The 19,354-nt window shown below is 32.3% G+C and overlaps 2 protein-coding genes across 2 annotated transcripts; both read right to left on the reverse strand.

Moving 5' to 3' along the window:
* Positions 1–329: 329 nt before the first annotated feature.
* Positions 330–2,002, reverse strand: LOTGIDRAFT_110402 (hypothetical protein; the record flags this gene model as incomplete). The annotated part of the gene is made up of 4 exons (XM_009047099.1): positions 330–498; positions 770–882; positions 1,449–1,586; positions 1,895–2,002. Coding segments are annotated over 4 exons (528 nt in total), but the record flags the coding sequence as incomplete, so codon positions are not given.
* Positions 2,003–3,641: 1,639 nt separating this feature from the next.
* LOTGIDRAFT_110159 (hypothetical protein) lies at positions 3,642–4,168 on the reverse strand (the record flags this gene model as incomplete). The annotated part of the gene is made up of 2 exons (XM_009047100.1): positions 3,642–3,726; positions 3,969–4,168. The coding sequence occupies 2 exons, from the start codon at positions 4,166–4,168 to the stop codon at positions 3,642–3,644; spliced, it is 285 nt and encodes a 94-aa protein (XP_009045348.1).
* Between the last annotated feature and the right edge of the window lie 15,186 nt (positions 4,169–19,354).

Genomic DNA, 19,354 nt, shown 5'->3' on the forward strand with positions numbered 1-19,354 from the left:
TATATTGTGTGAAACCAAGGCCAGTAGCAGAGTGTGTTATAATCTAGCATCTTGTATACTGATTGATATATCACTGGTCATCTGTAAATTCTCCCCTTCCTGTAATTACAATAAATAAACAATTTTATAGATCAAATAGGCAATCAGTTTGGAGGGTTGTTAAAACTTTTGAACCGTGGCTGATGCCCTAAATAACTTTAATGATAGATATATTCTAAAGTAACTTGTTTGAAATCAGAATAAGGTGGAGTGGGCCTATAAATTAGACCCTAGAAGTTTGACAAGTTTTAATTTTTGTACAGTATGATATGGCAAAAAGTCCCTTTTTATCAAGGTGCAAATAAATACCGCTCTATTTCATTAATATCAATTTTGGTAAATATTCTTGTTACACCTACCTCAAATAATGGCGGTTCTTTCTGATGATAGTGAAAACCTTTCTGTGTACACGAACCAATTTCATTTAAACCATTTTTAGTTAATCTAAATACACCTGATCTAAAATTATAATGAAAACGTTTAAAATTAAAATGGAAACGTTAATTTACCGTCTTTTTTAAAAAAATTCAGCTTGCTGGTCTTGTATAATACTCCTACCCTAATTGTTTTATTCATTTCTAACTTTTAATGTTCACTTGAAGAATAATCTGTGATCTGTTTTTCAACATAAAAATAGTAACCAGTGATTGTTGTTCCATAAAGCTGTGTCTATATATCGAACTCACAATTGCTAAATTTCATTCAAAGACTTTATAAAAATAGTACTTACTCTTTATATTTAGGTGAACAGACTACAGCTACAGATTCAGGCATCATTTTCTGGTACGGGAAGTGAGTGTGCATGTCAACACTGGATAAAAACGCTGTTTGAGATGGATGGGTCTGGAAAATAATAATTTAGAATATTGCTTGGATAAAGATATCTAGGTGACGGATAAACCTTGTTCATATTCTGTAAAAATGACATGATTGTTTTAAATAGAATATTGTTTAAATATAATATCTGAGCCATCAAATAAGCATATGATATGTTGTCTTGCTTCTTGCAATTCCGCTAAAACAAAACATTTTATGATATATCTTTCTTAAAGGCCCTTAGATATTAGTGCAGCTTTAGCAATAATGAACTCATAGTAACAAGATTAAGCATTTCTATAAATACAGTTATACCCGGGTAACCTTCCACGGGGTCCATGAAGAGTATAAATAGAACCCCGCAAGGTGAGTCTAATCAGACTGAAGAGTTCAAACACGAACGAAACCAGTCACTGATAATCAGGGATAACTGGTCGCACAGCCAATCTTTATTTCTTATATAAAAACAGTTAGCCTGAATTAAATATTAATCATGAAATGACTGATTCCTAGCTCGCTCAGACTACCCAGGTAACTCTGAATCACGTAATTATGTGGTTGGCTTCTTGTGTTGTGAAAGGTTTACAACTTACATGAATCCATCCTAAAGTTATTAAATTACATTTATCTTGAAAATCAATTAGATCCATTTCATTTTCCATATCACAGCTATCTGGGGTACCATGTTGTTTTGGAATAAACACGTCACTTATTGTAAACGAATTTTTCGACTGAAACAGATTATAGGCACTATTGTGAATCTACTGTGAAAAATACCAAACTGACAAGCTCATATTTCAATGAAGCCAACTAAGTAGGGACTAGCTTAGCATTTCCCTAAATAATAATAATAAAATCTTTATTAGGGGGAAAATTAGGCCTGGCCTTTTTACAATTTTGCCCAAAGGAACACAACATATAATACAAAAGAGACTAAAAACAACAAAACCTCAATCACAAAAGCAGTAGAGTTATTAACAGTTATAAAAATTTAAAAGGGGATTAATAAAATGCTAGTTGAACTTAAGAAAATACTTACCAATTTACCAAATAATATACCCAATGTTTCTGTATTTTTCTTGGTGTTAGATTCAGCTTTCAATAAGAACTGTGAGAAGATATTAGATGGTATAATAACTTGACGTAATGTACTACAAGAACTACCACCAAACGAACCAATACTAGTAAAATGATCATAGCTTGGTTTGTTATTTCTATCTATTACTGGTGCACCAGGAATACTGCAAATATATAAAAATGGGTGCTTAAAAGTATTAGCAACTAAAGAGCGATATCATACCTAGGTACAAGGTGACAGGAGAAAAGATGTTAAAAGAAGATTAGAATTATGTTGAAGTATGTATAATAAATTAAGTTTAAGACCTATAGTGAATTAAATATTCGTGTTTGTTTTACCAGTTCAATTGAGTTCAATTTCAGACCCGAAATAAACAGTAAGTTTTCATTTCAGGCTTATTAAAAAAAACGTATCAAAAGCTAAAACCATAATATTTTGACCTCATAATTATGAAGAAAATATTTTCAGTAAATTACAATTGAATGACTCTGAAATTACTGGCATTTTAAAAATCATTTAAATCAATTTAATTAATTGTCATAGCACAAGCTTCCAATTCAAAGAGTTGTGTTTACCTACCATGGTTCACTGATTGTCAGTTTATTTTTAAGATCTCTATCAGGGACTAAAGGAATTGTTGAACGTGGCTTGGCTTGGGGAACAAAGTTATTTAAGTCATTTTGTGTAATATCTACTATTCCTGATGGAACAGAAATTCTTTCATTGTTTAAACCACTGGATGAACTTCCTTTATCATCGAACAAACCAACAGACGAGCTTCCGATTTCAGCCAATCCACCAAATGACGTCTGTTTTCCCTGTTCATCCTGTAATCTCTTCTGTTCTTGTAATTGTAATTCATGATATCGCTCCTCTTGTTCACGACACCATTTTTCTTCCGATTCATGTCTTAATCTTTCCTCCTCTGCTAATCTTTGTTTTAATCTCTCTTCTTCCTCGGCTTTTCTTTTTGCATTCTCAGCTTCTATTTCGGCTTGACGTTTAGCCTGATATAAAAATAAAACTTTTTGAATATTCATTATTGTGTTATAACAGTTCTTATGGTTAAGAATCCCGAATTTAATTATTTTAATTTTCAAAAATTAATCAAAAACCAAAAAAAAAAGAAAATAATTGCATTTGTTTTGACGACAATATTCACATTGCCAGAATAACTCTTAAGACCATATGAAAGTTAAAATTCAACTAGCATCAAGAAAGTTGTAAGATATAATTCTACCTCTTCTTCTTTTCGTATCTTTTCCTCTTGTTGATATCGCTTCTTTAACTTGGATTTTATTTCTTCTGCTAGAGGAAAAACTGTTTTCATTTTCTAGAAAAAAAATGAAGAAGACAGTGGGAATATTATTCCATGTTTAATTAACTGTCCACAGCTCATCTACATTCTGCCAACACATTTTTTTGATAAAAAATCTATTACCACCATTCAAAATATTTGTAATAAAGATGGATGGATAATAATAACGAATTGTGTGATATAAACTGCAAGGAGGCTAGACTCTATTCTTAGTTTCTCTATCCCACAATTCATCATTATTATCAAAAAACAGGTCATACATGACACTTTGATTGGTTAAGAAAAACATCATTAGAACAGGACTGCAGAAGAAAAATTATGAGATTGCACTGAAGCTGAAAAATAGCGGCAATAAAAATGTCTAAAGAAAGAGACCTCATTGTACAGGAGTTAATTTACCTTTTTGATTTCTGCTAGTTCTGTAGGGTGAACAGATTTATACTCTGGGTGACTTGGAAGTCTTTCTACAAAAAGTCTGAAGTGAAAAAGAAAACAACATATTAGTTTTAAGTCCTGTTTTTCCTGATTGGGAATGGGATAATGACATCGGGCGTCATACACAACATAGCGTGAGACTATGCTTCCAACGAATATCAACTTGCACTATGGGACACAACTCAGAGTTAAGGAATGCCAAGTATTCAGAAATCATTAAATGTATCCAGCTAATCTCATACATTACCATTACTCTCAATATATCTAAATTAGAACACTTACGTAATATACTTAGAATAAAGAATAAAAGCACTTTCTAAATTTGCTTCATCCAGATACACTGTGGCCATTCTAATCAACTCCCTCCCAGATCTGTAGTAGAGTTTAGTTGGTAGAGAATAATCCACCTCAACTTGTGAACCATAATCACACAGTAACTTTAACCTGGCAGCAGGATCAGTCACTTGAGACACAACTGACATTTTACCTGCAAAAATGCAGCAAATTATGAAACAGGTGGCATCAATGGACCACCATAGACTACAGATAATTATTTAAACCATTTTTCATTGAGGTCCATTCATATAAAATTCATTAATTTGCTTCATAATATACTTCAACAAATTATTGGAAATCAATTAATTCTTTTACATTAAATTTAGTTTAATATGATGTTTAAGTTATTTCAGCCTTTTAATCATGGTTCTTACTTTATGTGTGCAGTAGGCTCAAGCTCTTAAAAAAATAATACATAGCTTTACATCTAGGTTGTAAGTTCTAGGATATCAGTTCATATTTAGATTCAGAATATTTCTTGCCATAATGAGTAATATAATATCAGTTCAGATATATAATAGTTCTTGACATTGTATGTCAGTTCAGATCCAGTATAGTTCTTGACATTAACAGGCATCCAGAATAGTTCTTGACATTAACAGGCATCCAGAATAGCTCTTGACATTAACAGGCATCCAGAATAGCTCTTGACATTAACAGGCATCAAGAATAGTTCTTGACATTAACTGGCATCCAGAATAGTTCTTGACATTAACAGGCATCCAGAATAGCTTTTGACATTAACTGGCAATAAGAATAGTTCTTGACATTAACTGGCATCCAGAATAGTTCTTGACATTAACAGGCATCCAGAATAGCTCTTGACATTAACTGGCAATAAGAATAGTTCTTGACATTAACTGGCATCCAGAATAGTTCTTGACATTGTATGTCAGTTCAGATCCAGTATAGTTCTTGACATTAACTGGCATCCAAAATAGTTCTCGACATTGTATGTCAATTCAGATCCAGTATAGTTCTTGACATTAACAGGCATCCAGAATAGTTCTTGACATTAACAGGCATCCAGAATAGGTCTTGACATTAACTGGCATCCAAAATAGTTCTTGACATCAAATGGCATCCAGAATAGTTCTTGACATTAACAGGCATCCAGAATAGTTCTTGACATTAACTGGCATCCAGAATAGTTCTTGACATTAACAGGCATCCAGAATAGTTCTTGACAATGGATGCCAGTTCAGATCAAGAATAGTTGTAGACTTTTGATGTCAGTTAAGATCCAGAATCGTTATAGGTGCAGTATGGTGTAGGCTATTCTAAGGTAGAACATAGTACGGATATATAAAGTCAGTGAGAGAGAAGGGAGTGTAGACTGTAGACATGTAACAATAAATAAATGTATTGCAGATGTGGCTCTGTCCTGTTTTTTTTTTTGTTTTTTTGTTTTTTTTAATGCAAGCTTGACGCCGTCAATAAAATCATTTTACCTACCTATCAAAAACTACAAAAACTCAACATAAGGAAATGCGGGAGAAGTCTAGATAGTGTACTGTGTTATTTTCAGTCGCACAACAACTATCAAAGTCACAAGACCTAAAACACGATGACTAATTTTTAACAAATTTGGAAATTTTTAGCAGACAGTAGCCATTTTGTAAATATTACTGGAAGTACGAGTCTATTGATAAAATGATGCGCAACGTTATATTGTGGATTTAAAGACTTCTCGAAAATGTCTGTAAAAAATAGTTTATTGACCAAAATTTCACTAAGGGCATTCTATTAATGAAAAAGCTAGTTTTATTAGGACATACTGCAGGTGAAAGAATTTTTTGAATAGATATAACATAATTTTTTGCGGTGTCTTACTTTTACATAGAAGAATAAATAAAAACTTTAAACGGAATCGCTTTATTAGCTATGTAACTCTAAGTATCGAGGTAGTAGTAACGATGGTTACTCTTGAATTCTCACTCTTCAGCGACTGTGTGGAAAGGCATCTAGTCGTTTGGACAGATCAATAAAACGAGGCCCTGTGTGCTACAGGCGGTGCATGCTCAAAATCCCAGACAGTTGGAAATTGAAAAAGATTAGTCTGATGCTGCTGTGCTGACAAAGGATCCCTCATTGTACACTGCATGGTGTTTTCCCACCCTCATTAGCCCAAACAAGTCAATTTCATTTCATTTCCATTTCAGTAACCTTTTACTATGCTACTCTCTGGAGTGAAGAAATGCAAATATCTACCTGAGATCAGTTAACCTTAGAATGTCATGTTTGTCGTGTACTGCTATCTTCCAAAGACATTAGATACCCCTTTATATGCTTAGAATACTCATGATGATCCAGAATTAAAAACCCTAAACATAATTATTATAGCCAATTAAAAACTGCCTGCTGTTTCATTATAACTGTTCTTTGTGGTTTGTATTTTAATGTCTGCCATTGATGCAAATGTCTTTTTCAGATTAGATTGAAGTAACAGAGAATTTACTTTACTTTTCAATTGAGTCTGTGAATTATTCATTTTGTCTTTTGTAGTTTGTATTTAAAGTACACCGCGATTAGACAAGATGTTGATGGAATTTGATTGGTTGAATTATGAGAGTTTCGATCATCACGACGTGACGTTGATTTCCCCAGTGTAGAAATATGTCAGGACAATCTAGGCTACTAATAAGCAAATTTCAGGAATCTAAGAGAATATTTTGCTCTCTACAAAATTTATGCATTAAAATTGATCGAATTTATGTCGAATTACGAGCAGAAACCATTGACTTCTAATTGTACTGAGGTAATAAACTATTTATTATGTCTTGCATTGAATGGATGGGAATTTGTTTACGTTTTGCAGTTTCCTGAGAGATGCCCAAAAATCTGAATGAATTTTGAATGAGGTCATGCAGTGGGATCAAGATCGTACATGTTTAGAAACCCAATTGCTGAAAATTGACCTGTTTATTTGTCAGGCCTAACCTTGGCGTGTGTTCAAAGTTTGCCACTAGGCCCTGTTGTATACATTGCCATTGGGTACATGTGAAATCTACTCTTTGTAGGCCTATGTTTTTTTAATTTTGGTGCACATGATAATTTGACATAACATTTTTAAGCTTATGAAATAGGCCTGTCAGTGTCATGCTATAATGATTTCATTTTGAACTGTTTTAACCTTAAGGCCTTTCGTGTAAAGCCTTATATTTATAACCATATTGATATGATAATTCTAGATCTAATGGAATGCTATTTCTAACTTCAAGGTCTTTCAAAAATAGCACCAAAGGCAAAATACTAGAATAGTTTTGTTGATTTGCTGAAAGGTATCCTGAGTTGACAAACCCAGCAGGCATTGTTTCTCAGCAATTCCAGAAGTAGAAACTCCTGTCAAAATAGTTATTGTGATGCTCAAACTTAAGTGAATTTTTCCCCTTAAAGCTTAAAGCCAAGAGCTGAACAAAATCAGAAGATTAGGATTATTGAACTTAGTGCTTGGCGCTTTACAAACACAAATATATCTACATTATAGTCAATATCTAGACACACACACAGTCCTTATTAGGTAAAGGTAATTTACTCTTAAAAAATTCAACAGATTTTAGCATAAGATAAATAACAAAAAATAATTAAGCAGAATTTGCTGCTGAGATGTGTGCCTATTTTTTAAAAATGAATTTTAACAGCTAAGAAATTTGCAGTCTAACACCAAAAGAAGTTTGTTCTCTTCTTGTGACCCTGGCCAGTGCTTCTTCCTATCTGGCACTAATAGGAGAGTATCTTCTATAACAGCCAACACCAAAAAGTTTGAATATGGGAATGCCAAGCAACAACATGATTAGGCCTACTGTAATATCACTCACTGCAATTAATGTGGCAAATGCAATTAAACACCGGAGGTCTACTGGTATTTAGCCAGACAATTTATATCTCAACTTCCTGAAGGTCAAGGCCTAGCTCATTACATGCAGGAAAGGAAACAGTGATTTATTATCAAGATAAGAACTAGTAGTGTAACATGAATTTAATGGTTTAGAATTGCAATTTGAATATTCTGTATAACTGACTTAAGCTGCAGACATATGTCTTGGATAAGCTTTTTTTCTGAAAGACATAGGCCTTACTGATAATGATGGTGAAAAATGAGAAACATATTTGCATAGCTTCTTATTTACAAGTTTTATTCCATTAAATGGATTGTATAGAGGTTTTCTAAAATTTTTATGTGTATCAAGGACACTGATAGCATCAATTTTCACCATTCTACTTTTCAGTCAGATGTCTGTGGTTCCTTCTATTCCACTAAAACTAAGCATTTTATGACATCACTAATCGAGAAGTCTTTATGTGATAAAGCATATTTTGATTAGTGACGTCATAAAACAATTAGTTTTAGTGGAATTGCAGGAACCACAGATATCTGATTGAAAATTGGAATGGTGAAATTTGATGCTATCAGTGTCCTTGATACACATAAAAAATTTAGAACTCTTTACAATCCCTTTAATTAGTTACACTCTTATAAATGACCTACTTCTAAATGCACTAAGCCAAGTACATATATTTCAAAAAAGTAGCTTGCATTGATTGAGGCCTAGTATAGTAATAATGTAGAGGTATTGACATTTTGATTGAAGTTTGGAAGTAATTACACAGCTGCTTTTCAATTTAATAAATCAGATGTCTGAGGCCTGTCATCAGGTATCATAACTTGAAAATAATTTTGAATATCTACCTAGAACATTGATTAGTTGGTCTTTGTAAACCGATACAGTCGAAAACCAAGCTTTTGATTTTTAATCTCAATTCTGTTGTAAATAGAACAGAAACTGAAGAAAGCTGAAATTGAGCTCTATCAGCTAGTACAGGCCTAAAGAACTTTAATGGGTTGATCTTAATAAAGCTATAAAGTTGTCTAGATATTTGCTGAATGTTTTTGTAGAATGGTAGGAGAACTCATTGTTGGATTTTACCTTTGAAAAGTTTTAAATAGCAGAAATTGGGCTGTGTCAGCTATTTAACAAATATTAAAAAGATTGTATATTTATCGGACTGACCTAGACATGACAATATCTATCTATTGTTTTAATTACTGACATATTTCATTCAACATCAAAATTTTCCATAAATAACTGAACAAGATAGAGGCTTGGTTATTGAAATATTTGCTTAAACAGAAGATAAAGCTCATTTGTTGAAGTTATTAGTCATGGATACAAACTAAGGTTTAAAAAATCTTTTTGAATCCCATGTGAATATATTAGTTCTGTGGCAGGAGTCACCTACAGGGCAGGGCATGCTTATTCCCGTGGAACACTTGTTGCTACCATTATTCAACTGAGTATCTCATCTCTCTATCCCTTGCAGATATTCAACATTAATTAATTGTAATTACCGGCATATGCTACTCTCTGAATGTTTCATCTGTGATTGATCATATTAACCTCTCGAACGACTTGGCTGCCATTACAATGTATGACGATGGCCATGGCTATCTTTCATCTCAGCAGCGCTTTCATAGATCATCTAGCTAATAATATTTATATATTATTTATTCCAGGCTATGTACCGGTGGTAAAGACTGGTGTTGAAGAGGTTTTAGTTCCAGTTTGTTCTGTATTCCGACTGAATGTTGCAGCAACAGATATTGAGAGACCATTGTTTAAAACAACCATAGATTATTTCTCTTTAATCATACAGGTAAGCTTGTCTATTGTTTTATTGGATATTAGGAGGGTGAGAGCCGATGCCAGGCCGACTCTTGGAAGCACTGGCAAAGGCATCAGAATCTTTCTTACCTTGAGGAGGAATTGTGAGCAGGATGAGACGACTAGCTTCAGACTGAGCTATTCCACTGCCAATTAAGACAGTCAACCCAGCGTTTGAAGGAAGTATTGACGTTTTTTTGGGGGTGATGTAGAACAAATAAAAAGGTGCCCTTACACCAAAGCGATAATCAATTGCTCATGGTTGCAAATAAGATAAGCAGTCATATGTTTCGAACACAACTCTCATGAGTATGAGCTGTGAATTGCATATTTAGAATTCATGACCAATTTCATTATCCATTCACAACTGGTAATAACTATGTGAAGGCACCTTTAGCAGTTTAATGGGTCAGTAGGCAAAATGTTTTCAGGCCAACACCAAAACCAGCTTAAACTTGATACACTCCACTTTTTTAAATAAATACAGGTTGATCAAGTAGATTCATACAGTGTGTTTTCACTATATGTAGTTGACAATGATTTTATTTAATAATAAAAACTTGATATACCGTTCCTTTAAAAATAAAGAGTGTGGACAGACGGATATCTTTTCATCTTCAACAAATTTTTACTACCATACTTTTAATGTAGGTATAAAATACAAAGTGGAAGTTTTAATTGTTGGTTGTAACAAAAGGTTGTTATTTTTTTAAAAGTTATTCCTAACTGTTGACATTGGTGACATGATCTGATATAAAATAATGATAAAAACGACAATAAGATAGACATTCTAAATAAATTATACTGATTATTATAAATGTTTTAAATATAACCTTGATATAATTTGATGATAGATTCAGTATTTTTGCTGAGTTGACAGTTTTTCTCTATTTAAAGAGACAGATTCACCATCTGTTTGACTGTGATACCTTAGTCTCAGAAATGGGAAGTTTTTTAGCTTGGCTAATCAGTTATATTTAGTGTTCAAGGGTCACTGTAGATATTTCTGGAGTCTCTGGAGGATTTCACCTTCCATGTTGATTATTGGCAGCACTGATTTGCACCATTCTAATTATCAGATTCTATCAGTGTCTCTGATACACATACAAGTTTAGAAAAACCTCTCTACAATCCCTTTAATAATGATAATATTATTTTTATATGACTATGTATGATTTATGAAGAATAATAATTAAGTTTTTACGATTTCCCTTCCTCAATGATAATTTATGACTTCTGTTTTTTTCAGGACCTTCACCAATAGACATCTACAAGAGTTTATTTTTTTACCTGTAAAGTTTATTTTTATAATGAAATATGATTTGATTCTGAATGGATATAATAATAAAAACTTTAACATGAGTGAAATATCTAGCTCCGAATCATCGGTAAGTTTCCATTTTGAATTTTTCTTATAGATTCTGTTTACTAGTCATAGGTCTTAAGTTAAGAAATCCACTTACAAGTTAAGTCTTAAAGGGATTGTAAAGAGGTTTTCTAGCTTTTTTATATGTATTGCATTATTGCACGTAAAACTTGAAAATCTCTTATCAATCCTTTTAAAAACAGGTCAGTTTCCCGAAATTTTAGGGTGGGTAGGTAGGTGGTCTAATTTTTGCCAAAATTTTTTCCAAATCACATTTGTATGAAGATGATATAACTTACAGTCAAACTACGGAAATGTCAGCCTCCAAATTGTTGATTTTGTAATGTATTGAAGATTTTGATTGAGTTAGGTGTATATGATGTGTCTGAAGATAGTATAATATAAGTAATAAGCCACTATGGAAATATTTAGAGACAGTACTAGAAGTTGAGGATGTATTTATAGTCTAATAATGAACTCAATAATATAGACTGGTTTAATTCTATAGCTCTTCAAATTCCTCTCAACAAATCATCACCATATTGATTATTCTATAATATACACATTATATCTATTAAAGATATACTTTTATCTAGTTTTCATATCACCATTTATAATGGAAAGTCTGCAACAGGTTTGCATACAATTCAATAAAATCAGAAGAAACAAATCATGTCACTCTTTGATATTAATATATTGGTTTAATTTTCTGCATGGCTCTAAAAACTTCAAAAGAAATGTTAAATGGATTATTTCTTTATTTTGAAAAAAATCTATCTTAAACTGCTGTAATACATTCAGTAAAAGCGTTAGCATTTGATGCCACAAGCTGGATTATGTTGAATGAATGGTGGTTGTGGGTTCTAATCTCAGACAGCAAGTGAAAGTCTGATGACCTTGAATAAGTCAATCTGATAATCCAGGAAAGATCAATGCCAAGAGGTTTGGCCAAGGACCAGCTGCTGGACAGGATCCTTGTGAAATGGCTTGTTTGTTTATTTCTTCAAACCAATGTCTGCTTTCGTCAATGCCAAAAGAATTGGCCAAGGATCAGCTGGTAATCAGGATCCTGTAAAACCAGAGTTATTATCATTGTAAAATTGGTTGTTTCTTTCTTTTTTTCTTAATGATATTAAGACCTCTTTCTGTAAAGAATTGGCCAAAGATCAGCTAATAGACGGATCCCCAAGAAACTGAGTTATTATCCTTATTTAAAGATGGTTTCTTCCTTTTGCAATTTGTGAATATAGATAGACATAATTATTATCTATAGTCTAATAAAAGAAAACAAACAAAGCTAATCGTGACTGCTGTTCTTAGATGTTGTTTTTCTCCTATTTGATTAACGATAATGACCTCAATCTGTCATCGTGTTTGACCTTGAACCTGTCAATCATATTGATTACTCTAATCTGATTGGTTATCAAAATAGATATTGAATTCCGTGTAAATATATTTACTTACAAGTTCTTATCTTGAATTTATATTAAAAATAGATTCTGTAAAAATTACCGATGCATTAAATTTTAAACATCTAAGAATTTAATTAAAAGAAATTTGTTTACTTTGTGATCATTATCAAAATAGATCGTGTAAATGCTGTCAGAGAATTCATGATGAAAAAAAATTTGTTTACAAAGTTAATTAATTAGCTATTGTTTAAGATAGAACAATAATAATTATTTATATATCTTACAAATACAATTGAATTACTTATTAAAAATACTTTTAAGTCAATTGGTAGACAGGACCCTCGTGAACTTAAGTTGTTATCCTCTTAAACAATGGCTGTTTATTTTTATTTTTTTTTATTTTATTCATGATAGGAAGGAAATCATATGTTTTTATTTTTTATATCTTGAAGGCAAAGTCCACAAGTTCTTTAATTTGATTCAAGGTTATTTCCATTTTGCAGACTTTCAATGAGAAATTTAAGTGGTTTTGTGTTTATTTTAACTAACAGACTTGAAGAAATTGTAAAGAGGTTTTCTTAATTTTTATGTGTGTCAAGGACACCTATAGCGTCAATTTCCAATCCAAAATATTCAGTCGGATGTCTGTGGTTTTAGTAATTTCATAAGTCTTGCATACGTAATTATCAACTAGACACCTAGTTTTGATAAAAAATCAATTAATTATATTACTTAATGAAATTTAAGCCCAGGGGTTTGGTACAGATGTACTTAAGAAGCACAAGTTTTTTGTCTAAGTTATGAAATTTAAGTTTAGGCTTTGGGACAAGATTCTCTTAAAAAGACTAGAAAATAACTCTGTACAATGCCATGAATATGAATATTTTATGCAAGACTACCTAAAGTGAACTTAAGTTCAAGGACAAAATGCTAAATGTTAGAATTAAATCTTTGTACATTCCTTCTAATAACTTGATGCAGGGCTACTTTTATCAGATACTAAAGAATGTAACTCCTGTAATTCTCTTTAAGATTTATTTTAAGATTATCGAAATAGTTCTTATGTTATAAAATATTATATTGTTTATTTTATATTTACTTATATTACAGAATTAGGTTTATCTAAACCATTAAACTTGTTCTATAAAACATCAACAGGTTAGTCTGTTAGTTTCCTCAGCTTGCCTGCTTTTCTTTAGCATGAGGATGTAAAACTCCACTATATTTCATTTTGTATGCATGCTTGTCTTGAAGCTGTTATACACTGAATACATCAATATAGATACAGAGTTGTACTCATAATTGTCTTGTTACAGTTATATATCAAAAGGTTTGTGAGGTCACCTAAAGGATGGGGGTGGGGGGGTGAACAGTCACATGGTAACAGATTAGCATTAGTATGAGCATGCCTCAGTCTAGTTGCGCGCCGGCAGGATGTCCAATAGTTTCACAACAATGTAAAACCTACAGATTTTTCACTCCTGTCATTGATGCTGGTTGGAGAACCTGATACGGAAAGAGCCTCAAGTCGTTTGGAGAGGGCTTGTTTACTACTGGCTGTGCATGTTAAATATCCCTCAACAGTTGCATATTAAAAAAATGTAGGCTATCATTGCACACTGCATAAAAGGACTTTTATTTCATGAGCATGCATGCCCTTATTAGGTACAAATTACTTCTATGTGACAGAAATCGTTATCCTAAGGAAATCAAATATTGTTGATAAATATAAGATGTAGTTATATGATATATCAGTCTCAGTAGCCTATAACATAACTAATCATCTTCACTATGTCAAGTTATTACGAACATTGTCTTATACCTTGACTACAGGAGTCCCTATTCTTGTATCACGCAATGTAGGGATTTAACTGGATTATATGCCAGCGAATACAGCCAATCAGAGCCCTTGACAGAAAGACTTTAAACAATGTTGCTTAGTGTTTGTAGGCTTTCTGATTGACTGTATTCATTAGCAACAATCCAACAAAATTGCTGCAGTCACAAACTTGCGTGACACAAGAAAGGTGGATATTACAGTCAAGGTATAAGTACGAAGTTAATAATAGCTTGACATTGTGAAGATGATAACTAATCAGCTAGCTAGTTATTCCTGAAGAGAATAATTTCACCAGTAATTAAATCATACAGAAAAGAACAAACACAGGATTTATTTATTCATTCATAATTAACTGTCTCCTTCCATATCAAAATAGATTATTATTCTTACAAGGAGGAGTTTCTTGTAATAATTTCTGATATAGAGCTAAGAGCTAAAAGATGACTTCTTGAGGGCTATGGCTAATACTAATAGGGACTGTGGAAGGGGCCTTGTTAAGACAAACACTGTAGGGCTGAGGTGGTGTTTCTAAGAACACAGGAATTGGTGACTAATAAAAACCAAAATTAATGTTAAACAGAGCTAACAGGAAAATTTATGACTATTAGTCTTAGGCAAAATTAGCTTCATTTGTTTGTTAATAGCTAAATTATGATCTTGTAAAGCAGCTATTCAGCTAGTTGTGAGGGTTTGAAAGATTCATTGAGAACAATACATGCATTATTCTTTTGCACATTTTATAATTTAGGGTATTTTTTTGGAATTTTGAAGTATCTTGGGTCAGTCTGATTATCGCCAGCCTCATAATTATATTATTCACACATTCCTTGCATGTGATTGTATTTACAAAACAAACCTTGAAAATGTTAATGTAGAAGTATGTTGATTGGTTAGTTTAAAAATCATGTGATATCACAAGTATTCATTATCTTTCTTCATGATATGATGTTTACCTGCTGCAGTGAAACGTGGTAGAAATATTTAATAAAAAGTCCGCACGACATGAAACTCTGAGTAACAAAATATTTTTTCAGATTCTGTTTTAATATTTCTATTCTAGTGATAGCATGTAATGGATGTTTTTAAGAGTAAAGAGGTTTTCTAAACTTTTTACGTGTATCGGGAACACTGTTAGCACCAATTTGCATCATTCTAATTTTCAATCAGATGTCTGTTCCTGCAATTCCACTAAAACTAAGCGTTTTATGATGTCACTAATCGCAAAGTTCTAGTGTTTTAGTGGAATTGCAGGAACCACAGACGTCTGATTGTAAATTGGAATGGTGCAAATTGATGCTATCAGTGTTCCCGATACACGTAAAAAGTTTAGAAAATCTCTGTACAATCTCTTTAAGGAATGCTACATGATAATAACCTTCAATATCATGTAGAAATAGAAGTATGAAATTAGAAAATACAGTCATGTATATCAGATAAAGTCTGTCTAAGTAAATATATCTCACATGATTCAGGGATTATTGTTCAATTTGTATAGTCAAGTTATGCTGTCTCATGAAGAATTTGATATTGAATTGAAATTCATCCAGTCTGCATGATTTATAGAATGGTTTTAACCAAGTTATACTGTCTCTCAATAAATTAAAGCTATGAAAACATGTGTCTGGTACAGTTTAGGCAATTGTAGAGCTAATGAAGACAGCCAATGCCATGCAGTGTGTAATGAGGGAATTTTTCTCACGCTGTGTTTATAATTTATAACAAAATCTGCATATCATGACAATCTGCAAATGTGGTATATTACACATGTAAGGTTTAGATGCTGATGGGTGTGGTGTCAGGCTGGGTATCCTTACTCTTCTAGACTCCTGATACCACTTTTCATTATGAAATACTTATTCACTTTTGGTTGAGGTATTTCTTCATGTTCTGATCGTTAGCACTTTGTTTATTTATACGTATATGATGTGAAAAATATATTTATTTATTTATTCATTCACGAATGGCAAATACATCATTTACTGGGTTCACATGCTTGAAATATTTCAAATGTAGCGATACGTAATTTTCTCTGTCATTTTCACTGAATTCTCTGTACCTGTACCGGGTATACTGTATAATATCACAATGTACAACATGTGAACTAAAAACATTAAGTGTAAAAAGATTTAAAAAGTTTGTGTTTGTGATTAATTTGAGGGACAGATATGAATAGGTACAGTTTCCGAGGTAATCCAGTGGAACACTAGGTAAGAGGGTAAGGATCTGAATAGTGTATTATTGTCCAAAAGTTCACCAGTTCCACTAGGTCTGTTGCAGGAACTCTTGAACTTTTGTTGAGTTTTTATAAGGTTTAATAGTTAGCTCATGCTATGAGTTATAATTTTATGGGAGTAAATTTAGCTAGCTGTAGCTTGAATACTTGGCTGTTTCTGGGTCAATTTGTGTTTTGAGTTACTGTTTTTTGTTATTATCAGACTTACTTAGGGTAGGCAGTCATGAAAGACCATTATTGGGGCAGATTTTTACAGATTTTACCCTTTCCCTTCAATCCAACATAAATTTTAAGAAAAACAATATCTATGTTGCAGCACCCTTAATTAAATCTTATATGAGTTGAAATTTGTTTCTCTTTAAACCAAATGATGTCATTTTTTTCTCTTGCTGAGTGCCGACTCGACCTTGGTGAAAAAGGTGAAAGATAAAATACAACATGTTTAAACCAGCAACAGGATATTGTTGCTTAGTTTTGATTAAAACATGTAACTCAATGGTCAGGAAAGAGGGTGAATAAGTGCGTAGTTTTTAATCGTAATAGAATATATTTTGATTCAACTAAAAAAATGTATGACATAATAGTACAATCTAGAAAAATGATTTAATATATAACAATGGCTGGTTTATTTTTTGTTACACTCTTGGTTCTTGGTGAAAGATATAACATATTAAGAGAGATTTGAAGTACAAACTGATGAGAAGTTCATTATACATAACAATAGTAAGTACAATCTAGATAGTAATTCAAAATATACAAAGATGATGTACTCAAAGATGAAATGAAATTGTGAATTGAGGGCTAAGTTTAAAAGATATGGTAAGAATTTATTGTTGGTACTTGTTAAGAAGGTTGTTTGATGTAGCAGCTACTATTGTTTCATCATTATGTTGTTTGGATTTCAGTTTTCAATTTGTGGTAAGGATTGTTAGTACTTGGTTTATTGTACATTTCAACACTTAAACATTACTGTTTATATTGGAAACAACTCTGGAACTGCAAGACAGAACTGGCAATAATAATTTTACATTAACAGGCAAGACAAAACACTAAATTTGCAAAGATGCCTGAGAGTTTGAACATCACGTTGTCTGTAAGAGTGGATGATAAATATGGTAGTCATTAAATGCTGGGTCAAACTTTATGTTCTACAGATTCTTATATATATTGTTTCACCTTCAAATTTTGGCAATGTTCAAATAAACACTAATCGATTCCAAAGAACATGAAGATTTTTATGTTTTCTCTGTTTGAATGTCATCCAAAAACTGGTGAAAAACAGGTTCAAGAGACAAGATGAAGGCTTAATTTTCATAATATTTCATGTATTTTGAATAATTCATCACTGAAAGATAGGTTTCCTTATTTTTTAGTGTTAAATTAAGCAAACTTTTTGAATAATGGATGTTTCTAATGAATTATCATGTATTCTTAATCATATCATTATGTTCTTATTGCATTAAAGAGTTTTAACCAATCATAAAACAAAAAAATACTTATTAACCTTTCTTGATCGGTCACTCATTGGAATTCTGCAGGTAATTTTCTTCTAATTCAGCTAATTATGAATTAATTATGGACATGTGAGACAAACTGGTATTTTTCCAAGTCATTAAAACACCTCTACTTTCTATTGATGTAAGTATTACCATTTTCATTTTCATTTTCATAAATGAAAATAAGGGAACCCATCTTTAAAAGTGCGATGGCTCTGCAAGTCAGTATGTTGCTCGCTCACCAGAGGTCCAGGCCACATATTCTCCAAACGATAATAGTGCTAAGACGTCCTAGGGTCTTAAACTTCTTACACTGTTATCTAGGATATCGTAGAGCTAAGAGTTTCGAAAAAACACGGCTAGGGCTCAATCCTGGCAATAGTACCTTCGATTTCTCTTTATCAGTGATGCACATCAGAAGGACTGACATGGAATTGGTAAGTACTTGCACCCTACATACATGTGGAACCCTAGTCCATTAACAGTTTGCAACTAATTGTTAAAAAAGCAATTGACTGAAAAGCAAAGGAGGTAAAAATCTGATGCTGAACTAACTGTACTATAGACCATACTTGTAAAGTTATTCTGCTCTAATGAAGAAACTAATATAAAGTATACAATATAAAAATGGTATGTTAATTAACCTAATTCCAGGTTTTATAATATACCTTGATGAGTTTTACATTTTCCTCTCATTAAATTATTAATAAATATTCCTTTCAAGTCTGATTACGTTAACATGTGTATAATATCAGGTTCTACTTTGAAACAAAAGTACGCTAATTTCAAGGTGATATATCAGTCCAGATCTCTAACCAACAAACCAGGGTAGTGAATGAGGTATACTTGAACTAGATAATTTAAATAGCTATGTCGAACCATTTGAGATTGAAATATATTAAGACAGGTATCAATGAGGGTCAAGTAGAATTGTCTTTGAGTTTTATTATAATCATAAATGTGGCTGACGTTTTTTGAGAGACTTACTGTTTTAGATGACGTGATGCCACTCTTTAATTAACAATATCCTCAGTTGTTAGTGTTACTAGAGACAGGACATGCTGACAATTCCAGAACGCATGATGCCAGAGTTTGGTATCTCAGCATCAGTTAAGATGTGTTAAGTATTTTTGGTTGTCAATGCGACACCCTAAGCATATAACCCACCTACTTGATAACGTCATTTGTATTTCTAAGAATTTCAGTAGCGAGAAACAATTTATTGAGCCTGTACTCAGTTTGTGTATTTGGCCAATATTCAATTTGTTAAATTCTTAAAGTGTGTTGGGTAGAAAATAAAAAAAAGTAACTGAGAATAATTG

The sequence above is a fragment of the Lottia gigantea genome (genome assembly GCF_000327385.1).
Source record: "Lottia gigantea unplaced genomic scaffold LOTGIsca_11, whole genome shotgun sequence".
Lineage (NCBI taxonomy): Eukaryota > Metazoa > Mollusca > Gastropoda > Lottiidae > Lottia > Lottia gigantea.